This window comes from Diadema setosum, chromosome 17 (assembly GCF_964275005.1).
Source record: "Diadema setosum chromosome 17, eeDiaSeto1, whole genome shotgun sequence".
In the NCBI taxonomy this organism is placed as follows: Eukaryota; Metazoa; Echinodermata; class Echinoidea; order Diadematoida; family Diadematidae; genus Diadema; species Diadema setosum.
Genome location: NC_092701.1, coordinates 3,708,241 through 3,721,592, shown reverse-complemented (window position 1 = coordinate 3,721,592; position 13,352 = coordinate 3,708,241). Strand labels below are relative to the sequence as shown.

The following is a 13,352-nucleotide window of genomic DNA, read 5'->3' as shown; positions in this document are numbered from 1 at the left end:
ATGAACAAAATATATGTACATATGAATACAACAATAATGCTGTAAGATTATTCCTACAATTCTGTTACAGACACATGGAGGTAAATATTGCTCATTTAACCAAAATCCATGATCCCAGTGTTCAAACCTTTTTTATTGCGCCCAGATCATAAATCCACAATGCATAAATGAGAGGTTTGTCGAACCCCATCGGTCACATAGGCAGATGTACTCGAAATTGTTCTATGAACATATCAGATCCGAACCCCCAACCGACAAAAAAAAAAAAAGGAAAACAAAATGATGAAATGAAACATAATACAAACATCGGCATAAAACAATATTTTTTTTTGCATGTCCTGAAACATGATTTCTGTGAGTGTTTCATAAAGCTGTACGTAAAGTTATGAACGGCAAGCGAGCGACTGTCGATCAGTTTTTCTGCTGAATAATGTATATTCTGATAAGCATAGCACATCAGAACTGATCATAAGTCGCTCGTAAGTTGTTTGTAACATTACTCTTCCTACGCCTCTTCTTGTCGGCATTGGGCCGGGGAGCCTTGGCAACAAGCAATGAACTTTCGAATATTTTTGCTTTTCTGTTTGTTTTTACTTGAGGTCTCTTTGAATGATCGTAGAAATGATATTCTGAATTTACATAATGTGATCAAAATCTTAAAGAGTGCCGAGAAAAAAAAAATAATCAAATACTTATCATAGCCACGGAAATAAAGATTATGCATACACGTACTTCTTGTGGATTATACCTGAAATGATGATGCTGAGTCAGCGGCTGTTGAGAAGAACTTTTCAGGCCAGAAATCGCATGTGAGACTGAATATCCGAAGGCTTGTCAATGTACACACCCATCGGGCCAAGTCTCCTCCCATCGAGGAGTGATATTTACAATCTTTGTCACTGCTCTGAAAATGCAACGTCAGATCTTCAATCTGTAGAAACGCAGAGAAATAAAGCAAAACATGTCATCAGAAACAACAATATAATGTAAATAAGGAATAACAAAGTAGTTTTATCTAAACATGTGGGTGCAATACAAATGAAGAAAATAGAACGTGCCTGCCATATTCATGAAATTAAAGCCATCGGTATATGAGAAAAAGCAATCACTTTCTTCAACTCTCTGCCGTTCGTAGTTCATGAATTTTGTGAGTTCCTTTTCTTAGGCCCGTGGTCATATTTTGAATTAACGCTACTTAAAAGCCGTATTGGCAGAACATTTAAATAAGTTTAGATAGTTAAATACTGTCTTTCATATGCCAATCAACAAAGCAGAAGTTATGAACAAAGTATGTGTACATATAAATACAACAATAATGCCCTTAAGATTATTCCTACAATTCTGTTACAGATAAATGGAGGTAAATATTGCTCATTTAACCAAAATTCCTGATCCTAGTGTTCAAGATCATAAATCCACTTTGTCATTAATGAAATGTTTGTTGAACCCCATCGGTCTCATAAGCAGATGAGCTCGAAATTATTCTATGATCATATCAGCTCCGATCCCCCCCTAAAAAAAAAACAAACGAAACGATGTAATGAAATATAATACATACAACGGCATAACAATAATTTTCCTCATATCCTGAAACATAATTCATGGTGGTGTTTCATAAAGCTGATCGTACCGTTCCGAACGACTAGCGAGCGACTGATGATCACTTCTTGTAATGGATTATGTAAATTCTGATAAGTATAGCACATCAGAACTGATCCCAGTCGCTCGTAAGTTTTTTTTTTTTTTTTTTTTTTTTCATTTACAAACAGCTTTATGAAACAGGGCCCAGGTACTGTTTTCACATACGATAATTATAACAAACAACGGCAAGTATTCCCGGATCATGTAGTACAAGATTGCTGTTACTATTTTTGGAGGTATATGTGATAAAAACCATACGGACTTTATTTTTCTTGCAGATAGTGTAATTTTAAATCTTCAATGGATTCCGTGATCGTCAAGGCCTGTAAAGTTTATGATAGTGAAGTTTTGATAGAGTTGTTACATTGTTAAAATATTTGCATAACCGTGGGAGAAAAAAAAAAAAGATGTTCTCCGCAAAGAGCGCTGTACTCATGGGGGGGGGGGGGTCCCATAGCAGGTTTTGATTGCAGTATGCTGAGGATTATTTGTCAAAGAATTACTATCACCAACAAGTTCAATGACACAAATGCCACGAATTTTCGGGTCAACGAACCCTTTTTCATTTTGGGATTAACGAACCATTAGGTATAGGGAATGTGTTTCGGATAAACGAACCTTTGGAATAACGAACCTTCGGAATAGCAAACCTTCGGAATAACGAACAGCACCCAGTCGCAGTTATGGTCCGAGTTATACAAAGCACGCATCAAAGAACTTTTTTAGCGCGCATGCAACATTTTTACTTTTGATCTCGAAATTCTCCGAAACAACTCGTCATCCCGGAAAATCGCGTCAGCCATGTAAGTTTCTCTGTGACTCTTTCGACATGATATTGCTAGCAAATATGAAATGGTGCCAGACAGGTTTTTAAACCCTTGCCAAAATTATGGTTTTTTTTCAGTTTAAATACTGTCCATCATATGCCAATCAACAAAAGCAGAAGGTACGTATAGATTTATTGTAGCCAACTCATTTGTAAAATAGGAGAAATATGTTTCTTGACCAAGGCAATGGCATGTCGTCGCTCTGAAAAAAAATGCGGTTTTTTGCTATGGTATGTCTTTCACTAACACAATGATGTAACATAATGGGTAGGCCTATATATCGCTCATTTAACCAAAGTTCCTGACCCCAATGTTGAATTAGACGATTGATACGAATGTCTGACCGGAGGCACAAACTGAAGGCATCACGGCGTTCAACGACGATCTCCACCACCAGTCTTATCATCCAAGCCGAGAGCGATGATTGTGAAGATGACATCATACCAACTTGGCGAACACCTGCTCACAAACAAAGCACCGAGCATCTGTGAAGACTTAGCCGACTCCAATCGATCTCTTCTCCATGATGCCTTTCTTGCCAGTAGAACACAGAACAGCAAAGTTGTCTCCGCTTGGTCACAAGCTAGTAGAATCATTGTCGCAGTCAGGACATCACACGGAAAGACAATGCGCAGACGATTCCACAGTAAAGCAGATCTGACAAGGTTGTAACCTACGTGCAGGGCCGGCGCAGTGTTATCAAAAGTGTGGGGCCCACTTCCGGGTTTCATGAGCTAACAAGCAAAAAAGAAAAAAAAAAGGTCCTCAGCTCATCTCTCCTCGGTGCACAAAAAGTGTGGGGCCACGGCCCCCACGGCTGCGCCGCCCCTGACGTGTAATTGTTGTTTTCATAAACATAGCATTCTCAGTTTTATTTTGGGTTTGTGCAAAGAAAATGATAACATTAGTTCTCATTGTAATTCTTATAATCTATTCTCATCCTCATAATCATTACTGAAATATGATAACCAAACATCATTTTACTTCTAAATAGCATATTACTTCTTTTTCTTATGTTCTTCAGTTTGATCAATTCACTTTATATAATGTATGTATGTACGTATATTTTTTTCTTTTGTGTGCAATAGTGTGTTATGTTTTGTAAGCGTACTTTTCTAGGTCTCCATGATATTGACTTTGATACCCTCAATGAATTTCTATCACCACCTAAATCTGAAATATATATATGATTCATTTTAAACAAATTGTACATCTGAGGAGTTAAGTGATTTTATTGATAATAAATATTCAAATATACAACGAATTATGTGCTTACAAATCAGCTGCGCCGAATTCTCCCTTATCCTGTTGTGATTGTGAAGAAGACGACGTGACCGATTTTATTACATCTTTAAACACACAGTTTGATATAATCGATGTTTCAGTACATTTTTTTCTAACTACCACTTGAAAAATGATGTTAATTATCAATTTGTCTCATTACATTCCAACCCTAACGATCTTTTTATTTCGCATTTTAATATCATAAGTTTGAACAAATGTTTTGATCAAGTTCTTTTATTTCTTAATGAGCTACAATTTAAACATATGATTATTGGCCTCAGTGAAACCTGGCTAAATAAATGTCACCTTCTTCTCAATACATCATCAAAGGTTGTAAATTGCTAACCAATAATAGGCTGGTAAAAGAGGTGGTGGAGTAGGCTGTTATGTCAAACAAATGTTGAATTGTCAATTGTTATATGAATACAGCATCACCTAAGAATGTGTAGAGAGTATCTAGTGGAAGTTATCACTCCAAACAAAGGTAACATTATCCCGGCGAAAATTTATCGACCTTTACATTCTAACCCTACTGAGTTCATTGGATTACTTCACAATCTCCTCTCTGATAAATACTTCGATAATGAGACAGTTTGTCAAGATTTTCTCAACTCTATTTTGTCAAAATTCTTTATCCTTCTTATAAGAAAACCTACTCGAATTTCCGATGTCACTTCTACTCTCGTCGCAAATATAATTCTGAGTAACTTATCTTTTGACGTCACAACTGGTGTTGCAGTTTCTGATCTTTCTGATCTTTTCCCGATTTATACTCTTGTTCCCCAGTTCTCAACCAGAAAAAAAAAAACAATCCAACACTTCACCATGGATTTTGGTTTAAGGGTTATGGGTTTAAACTGGTCTCCTGTCTACAACTCAGGAATTGTGAACTCATCTTTTGACATTTTTATGAATATTTTGACGGAAACTTGTGATACTTTGGACCTTTGATAAAATGAGCTGAATACATTTATAACAAAATACCAAGACAGCCATGGATCACGAAGTCCCTTCTAAGGTCTTTTCAAAAGAAAAACAGATTATTTTGTAGATAATGATCGTTATCGAAATACGCTGACCTTTACGTCACGTTTATTTTTACTATTAGTTTGATAGATCTAAATCTGACATAAAGAGTACGTGGAACGTGATCAACACAGCTTGAAAATCCAATACTGAAATGAATTGCGTAAATTGTATTCTCATAATGGCGGATGTATTTAATGACTTTTCGTAAACCTCAGGTCTGACCTTGCAAAAAAAAAAAATACCTTGTTCTGGGACATCTTCTCATTCGTCTCTAAGGAATAGAGATGCACTGACTTTGTGTTTTGTTCCCATTTTCTACGGTTCGAAGAAGAATTAAATAAATTGTTCGGAAATTAAACACAGGTTATGAAATGAAATGTAATAAAACGAAATGAAATGAAATGAAATGAAATGAAATGAAATGAAATGAAATGAAATGAAATGAAATGAAATGAAATGAAATGAAATGAAATGAAATGAAATGAAATGAAATTAATTTGAATAAAAGAAAAGCACAGGAGAGGACGGAATTTCAGGGATTTTCGAGAAAAAAAATACCCCCTTACGTATACCCCTCCATTCATCTTCCTCTCTCCAATTACTTCATGGCCCACGTACAAAAACCCGTTATGGTGACCGAGCCTTCTCTTCCATTGCTCCCAATCTTTGGAATAAACTCCCTCTTTATATTCAGAATGCCTCATCTGTCGAATCATCTAAAATTCTTCTCAAAACTCACTTGTTTAATCAGTTGTATTTTTTTTTTGGAGGCGCACACAATTATTAATTATTGTACCACTGTATCACGTGTATTTTTCTTTTCTTTGTATGAGTAGCAAAAGAGGGCTTAGAAACGTCAGTATGAAGCGCCATATAAATGCAATTATTATTATTATTATTATTATTATTATTATTATCATTATTACTTATACTTTAAATCAATCTTTGTCAACTGAAAAATTCCTGAAAAGATATTCAAAAAAGGTGCTAAAGAATATGTCAGCAATCACCGTCCGATATCTCTTTAAACTTCAATTTCAAAAATTTTGGAAAAGCTTGTCCACAGAGGAACTCTTAGATTTCTAATTCGTTGCAATATTCTTTCCAATTTTCAGAAAACAACATAGCACAATCCTGCTTTGTTAGCTTTCATCGATAAAGTGGCACATACTTTAGAAGACGCTTCCCATACTATCGCTATTTTTCCTCGATTTTTCGAAAGCGTTTGATTCGATTGAATATATTTCACTGACGTCGAAATGTTTTTTTTTTTAAAACGGGTGCGTTTGACACTAAATGTAACGAGATTTTTTTTTTTTTTTTGGACATACACTTGGAATTACGAAAGCTCTCAATCGCCAGACTTTTAGTGTTCAGTGTTTTTTAGGGAGACCAAGCAAAGAAAGGGCACCGGTGTAGCTAGGATTTCATTTTTTTTTTTTTTTTTTTTTGGGGGGGGGGATGTTAGTATGCGAGAGAGCGAAGCGACCGAGCCCAAGCGCAAGGAGCAAGCAAAGTGAGGGGGAGGGTGTGGGAGGGGATTGTCCCCCTTCCCAGAACTTTTCGTATTTGAATGTTGTAAATGGTGCCATTTGATGCATGTTTTTTGCTTGTTTTATTGGTTACAGCTTGTTATTTCGAAGGTTCGTTATTCCGAAGGCCCTTCAGTCCGAAGATTCCTTGTTCCGAAGGTTCGTTTTTCGGATGAACAAATCTTCTGAATAACGAACCTTCAGAATAACGCCAAAATGTTCGGATTAGGTATAGGGAATTTGCTTGTTTCGCATTAACGAACCTTCGGAATAACGAACCTTCGGAATATCGAACCTTCGGAATAACGAACAGCACCCGTTTTATCGACTTGAAATAGTCCCACTTGTTTAAGGTATATATCTTGATGTCGATTATTATTGAACAATTTGCCTATGAAATAGTATTGTCCAAATAAACTTCATGTTTAGATATTTACACAGAAAACCATGAACGCAACCAAGCAAGAGCGAGCGGAGTGAGCGAGGGAGAGGGTGTGGGAGGTTTTTTTTCTTTTTCATTTGATGTTGTAAATGTTGCAATTTGATGCAGGCTTTTGCGTGTTTTATTGACTTGTGTAGCAGTCCCACTTGTTTAAGGTAGCAGTACATTTGGATGTAAATTGTTAATAAACAATTTGCTTATAGAATGGTATCATTTGAATAAGATTCTTAGTATTAATTCTTACACTGAGATGTCATGAACGCGACCGAGCAGGAAATGGTGCAATATGATACAAGTTTTTGCTTGTTTTATCGACTTGAGACAGTCCCCCTTGTCTATGGTAGCAGTATTTTTGATGTAGAAGAACAATTTGCTTATAGAATGGTATCATTTAGACATAAACTTCTTGTATTAGAAATTTTCTCACAGTGCTGTCATGAACGCGACAGAGCCAAGCAAGCGGAGCGAACGAGGGTTTAGGGTGTGGGAGGGGGTGTTTCCTTCTCACAGTGAAAACTTTTGCATTTTGCTGATGTAAATGGTGCATTTTGATGCAGGTTTTTGCGTATTTTATCAACTTGAAAGAGTCCCACTAAGGTAGCAGTACATTTTGATGTACATCATTATTATACTATTTACCTATAAAATGGTGAAATTTGAATAAACTTCTTGTATTAATTCTTACACTGAATATTATGAACGCTGTCTGCTAAACAATCAAAAAGAAAAAAAAACACGTCCACACGAGGGTGTACATAAGGGGCATTTCTCTTCCCAAACGAAGATGATTTTTGCATTTTAAGACCTGAAAACCAGCGATCTGGTGCAACATTTGGTGCAAAACAAGTGTAGTTTTTTGCAGCCCCCTCCCAAAAATTCATAATGAATTCAAACAAAATGCGATGTAAAGCGAGTTTGTGCTGCAACATTGACCATTTTGTGGAATATTTTCCTGTCAATGTATTTTACAGCTGGATATTTTTTCTAGTTGGTTGATCTAAATGTCCACTCCTTTTTTATTTCTTTTTTCTAAGTATAGGTGTATACCGTTTAATGTTTTGTGTAAATGAAAACAAGGCTGCTTTGACATTTTTGAGATTAATGAAGAAGGATCTCATGCACCCTTTTAATATCTGAAATTTGTTTATTTTTCACAAGTACACACGCAAATGCAATTAAAGATCCTGAATAGTTCAGGGGTGAGGGAGGGCAACTGACGGGGTAATATCCTAGCAACTCTCCTTTTCCATCTCTCATGTCTTCCTTTTCCATTATCTGCACAACCTACACAATTACTTGGTCTAAAGGTAGACTTGGGCCTTCTTTGCCTAGTGTCGGTCTCCTGAGCCTTTTAAGAGTAGTGTCGGGCTTGCTGAATTTGTTTGCGTAGTGTCGGATCGTGACATTTTTGTGCGTAGTGTCGAACTCATGGGCTGTGCAACTCGTGGGTATTTTTTTTTTTTACTTGATGTCGAAATCGTGGGAATTTTTGCTTAGTGCCCAACTCGTGGGCTGTATAACTAGTGGGCTGTATGACTTGTGGGCTGTTTGACTCTTGAGTATCGGTCTCGTGATGTGCACCCATTTTACGTGGTAGCGGGAAAACTACCCTACAGCAAAATGAACTCTTCCAGTCTCCCTCCAAACCGATCAACTTCTCTAAGGCTCCCATATTAGATAGTCGATTAAAGTTGCAATTTCATTATAAAGGAATTCCTAATCTTTTTCGTCATTTCAGCGAGTTCATTGGTGATCGTGATGCATACACGTACCTGTGTATTGAATCTCTAACGTTTCCCATGCAAACCATTCTTTGCTTTGAATTGTCTGGAATGGAATGATTTACTGTTGTCGGGATCTTCAACATACAGCGGCTCTGTTTGAGCTTACATCATCCACCTTTAATTGTTATTCTTCAGCACTCAGAAATCATATTTATCATTTATGATGATGACCTTAATAATAGCCATTACATTATTGTCTTATTCTTTGTGTTCTTGAATCTCCTCCTCTATACCATCCACACATGCCGACGTAATCCATCAAAAACTGTGTACCATATCTGTGACTTTAACTCTAATAAATTCCAAAGTTCCCCATCCTCTTTCAATTTACCTTCCCCCACTGGGTTCTTATCCTTTGATTTCGACTCTTCACACTCTGGTGATTTTTCTTCCAAATATTCACAACAGTGTACATCTGATTGTTTTATGTTAATCCTAAAAATGCAAAATAGTATTTGTGGAGAAGGTGGCTACCCCCTCCCACACCCTTCCTTTCCACCTGACAACTTCCATGCATCAATAAGTAGGCCTACACATGGGATGTCGCTGGACACGAACCACAGTTTCGTCTTTCAATTATTGTCTCTGAATCTCTATTTTCTGACTCTTTTCAACAACAAAAAAACCAACAATTCGCCAAAGAGGTGCACCAGTTCAGGTCTCAAATCTTCCTTGTGTGAGAGGGGGATCCTCCTCTTCCAGACCCCCACCCCCACACTTGGTTGCTCCGCTCCTCGCACAGTTATTCCAACTCCTAGTCTCCTTCCCCAATCGTGAAACGAATCGACGCCCCTGCCCTTCTCACAGAATGAACGGGAAAGGGATTTCCAGCGGTTTGTCTACATTATCTTTTTTTTATAGAGTTTACCCTGAAATCAGTTATGATTTAGAGGTCCCTTTTCATTTCTTGAAAATCCTTTGCTAACTCTTCACTTTCAGCTCTAATGACTTTTGAAGGATGATGGTATTGAGTTGGTACTGAAAGTTGCCATCATGGGTAGAATGTGTTTATAGATCGTACTCAACTTCAGCTTAATCCGATTATCTTCCCATTGTTGTTGCTCCGGTGGTTTACGATCTGTTTTTTTTTTTTCATCCCTTCATCGCACAGCCACCACTGTTCGGTATAAAAAGATTACGCACTTGAATAGACCCTGTCCTTCCAAGGAGGTACTAGGCAAAGCCTACTTTCTCGGTTCACACTTTACAGAGTGGTGCTTTCTTCAAAATATTCAGATGTGTTATGTGAGTCAATCTGAATTGAGTTATACATCATTATAACGCTTAGAGACTGCTCTTTCAGCATGTTAAGGAGCTGCCCTTAACTAGAAATATATATCTGATATTTTTTTTTTTGTTCCTTTTGTGATGCAGGGACTCATATAGTAACACGTTTGAGTTATCTTAATCACCTATGGAATCCTGTTCAATAACAAGACCCTAGAATTACTATTTACAAATATCATATAACACTTGAGCTGCATAGAATACCTTTACAAATGAAGCTATTGCATAAAGGTCTTACCTTGCAATTTGAACCACTTGCGCCGAGGATTTTGAAGAAATCCATGTGAAATTGTGAGTGGATTATCGTGAGGTGCTGCAACACACGGCTTGAACAGAAACTCTCCGCCAATTCACGCGACGTAGTTCTTCCACAGGTCATATCTTGAATGGACAGTGATTGCTGATGGGAATAAATAGAAGTTGTTGCAAAATAAAAATTGATTATACACCAAACCTTTTTGCAAAAGATGATACGCAGTTGCTTTGGAGTTGAAGCAATAAATAACTAAATGGAATACGTAACACACTGAAAAAAATTCGATATTCACACTTCACAAGAGTCGCTAGCTAATATTAGAAATAGCTTCATTAACTTGCGAACGGTCTGCAAAATACACGGATGAATGTCACTTTGAAAATGTTTGAAATACATTGTTTTGTCATCAGAATACGATCTTTTTTAAAATGATGCTGCACTCGATACATAGCAGTCACGCCTATTTGCTAATTTGTGCGTATTTATTTGTGTTGTTTGGGGGCAGATTTTATCTATTCAATTTAATTTGATTCAAATTAGATTGTACTTCCAAAGGCACATTTTTGTTGATATAAGTTCAAGGAGATAAAAAACTTCAATGTATTACAAAATATATGGAATCAATGTGCCAAATGATTGTGTCATTAGCAAAGAGAGGCTCATGGGAAAGACAAGTTTGTAAAAATATGGGTCACTCAAAAATAGAACTTGTAATGCAGAAAAGAGGGCAAAAGCACTACACAGGCTCAAAACGCTCACTGTCAACAAGGAGAAAGGACAAGCAACAAAAGAAAATGAGAAGGGAGGTTAGAGGAAGAAGGGACGGGAAAACGATGAAGGAAGGAAGGAAAGACTACTAATGGGTAGCAGTGGTCCTCAGTGCAAGCAGGGCTATCACCAGACACTATGTAATAAACATCAAATTAATTATGCAAATGAGATGAAATCTTTGTAGGCCTATCTTCAAGTGTTATCTAAGAACCAAACAAAACTGTCCTTAATATTCTCTTGAATATATCAAGGCTTGGTACGATTTTTAAATCACCAAGTTTGGTAGAAAGCTTTGTCCTGTATAAATTAAAATAGAGAAGATGACTGGATAGCCCATATTCAGCTACGCTAAGCTGGTTTTCTATGGGTTCCAGTTGGATGTGAGGTGGGACCACTTCACAGGATTAACTCTTTATGTGCCATGGTGGAAACCCCCTGTGTGCCACGTTATTCTGAGACAGGAAGGTAGTCATGCTCTGAGAAACAATTATGTTTTTCCAATTTGTATAACTCCTACAAATTTCTGTTAAGAGGGGCATACTAGTAGGCAAATTAAAGAGGAATGCCAAGCTTTGTTTCGAGATAGATTGTATGACGAATCTATTTTGAATTTTTCTTTTGAATGACCAGTTGCTTCATTACTGCAAAGGTATGACTTTTGCACATAAAACTGTGACAAAAATCTAGTTGGGAACGCCGCTTGATAGTCAATTACCACATAGAATGCAAGCCGTATAATGAGAGGAACAAAAGCACGAGAGATGCTTTCATTGTGCCGCGGGATTAGCGGTGATTAGTGATTTATCGATCGGTTTTGGCGGCTTTGTTTGTTGAGCAGAATATGCGAAGTTGGCACGCCGTCGACTGAGTCGGACGTGCGAACGTGGCACATAAAGAGTTAAACACCCTGCTCTTTGCGATGAATGTATGAAGCGGATCTTTTACGTGTATGAGTTGTGACTCTCTCATACACGGGACCTCCATTTTATGTCCTATCCGAGGGACAGAGTGTTTTGTCTCTTGCTGGAGGGGACGGTATGATTACACACAGCATTGATAAGTTCAGACTCGGGTTCGAACCCGGGTGCTTAGGATCGTAAGGCAGACGCACTACCGATTGTGCTAACTCACCAGAATAATAAAAGGTAAATTAAATTAATTGAATTTCCTTAACTCTTTATGTGCCACGTTCGCACCTCCGACTCAGTCGACGGCGTGCCAACTTCGCATATTCTGCTCAACAAACAAAGCCGCCAAGACCGATCGATAAACCGCTAATTACTGCTAATCCCGCGGCACAATGAAAGCGTTTCTCGTGCTTTTGTTCCTCTCATGTACGGCTTGCATTTTATGTGGTGATCGACTATCAAGCGATGTTCCCAACTAGATTTGCTCGTACATTCTAAGTTTCTGTCAATGTTTAATGTGCAAAAGTCATGCTTTATAGTAATGTAGCACCTGGTCATTAAAAGAAAAATTGAAAATAGGGTCGTCATACAATTCATATCGAAACAAAGCTTGGCATTCCTCTTTAACTTTGCCTACTATTATGCCCATCTTAACAGAAATTTGTAGAAGTTATACAAATTGGAAAAATAGAATTCTTTCTCAAAGCATGACTACGTTCCTGTCTCAGAATAACGTGGCACACAGGGGGTTTCCACCATGGCACATTAAGAGTTAATTCTTGGAAACATTATGATAATTGACATTTTCAAGAAAAACACATCATCAAATATATAAGCGTTTTATTTCTAAATTGAAACATAAACTGTCGTTTTGGATATAAATATAAACCTTTAACTTTCAAAATATAACCATTCGAGAAAAAAAAAATCGCCGATGTGGACACATGGTTGGAAGTGATATGTAATTCTCAAAACCTATTTTTTTTTATATTTCAAATACGATTTTTCAATCAAATGTTGATGAGTATTTCCCCTAGCAAGATAAGGAAATTTATGAGTGTGAAAAAAAAAATGAGTAAAGTATGAGTAGGGAAAAAAATACTTCAACTTATTGATATACCAATATTGAAGGATATTATCCTACAACAATAATTCACATGATCATTTCTAGATAACTGACTGTCAACATTGACACAAAAGAATTCAATGGATTGGACTACTTCTAGGGGGTGCCATCTAACATAACATTGCCTGGAAGCGTTTCATGTAAATTACTAAAAGACATAAATTTAATCTATTGCAAATTGAGAAATAATTTGCTCGTTTCCGTTTGTCAACTCTCCTTTAATAGTTTATAAAGGAATCTCGTTCAGACGAGGAAATTTAAGACTGCGATATAAATTAAGTAAAGTATGAATGGGGAAGAAAAACCTCAACTTATAGATTATAATAATATTCGAGGATACCATCATACAACAATAATTAACATATTTTCAAGATAAATATACTGTCAACATAATCACCAAAGAATTCAGTGGACTAAACCTCTCCGAAGGGATGCCATCTAATTTAATATTGCCGGGAAGCGTTT

General features: G+C 36.9%; 2 protein-coding genes across 2 annotated transcripts in view; both read right to left on the bottom strand.

The window, feature by feature from the left end:
- Positions 1 to 13,352, bottom strand: part of LOC140241068 (uncharacterized) — a 107,553-nt gene that overhangs the window by 78,409 nt on the left and 15,792 nt on the right. The gene's annotated exons all lie outside the window — the stretch shown is intronic.
- Positions 1 to 13,352, bottom strand: part of LOC140241069 (uncharacterized) — a 30,381-nt gene that overhangs the window by 7,354 nt on the left and 9,675 nt on the right. Inside the window, exon 2 of the mRNA XM_072320838.1 lies at positions 10,065 to 10,226. Within this exon, the coding sequence (XP_072176939.1) occupies positions 10,065 to 10,226 (162 nt within the window). The remainder of the gene's footprint in view (positions 1 to 10,064; positions 10,227 to 13,352) is intronic.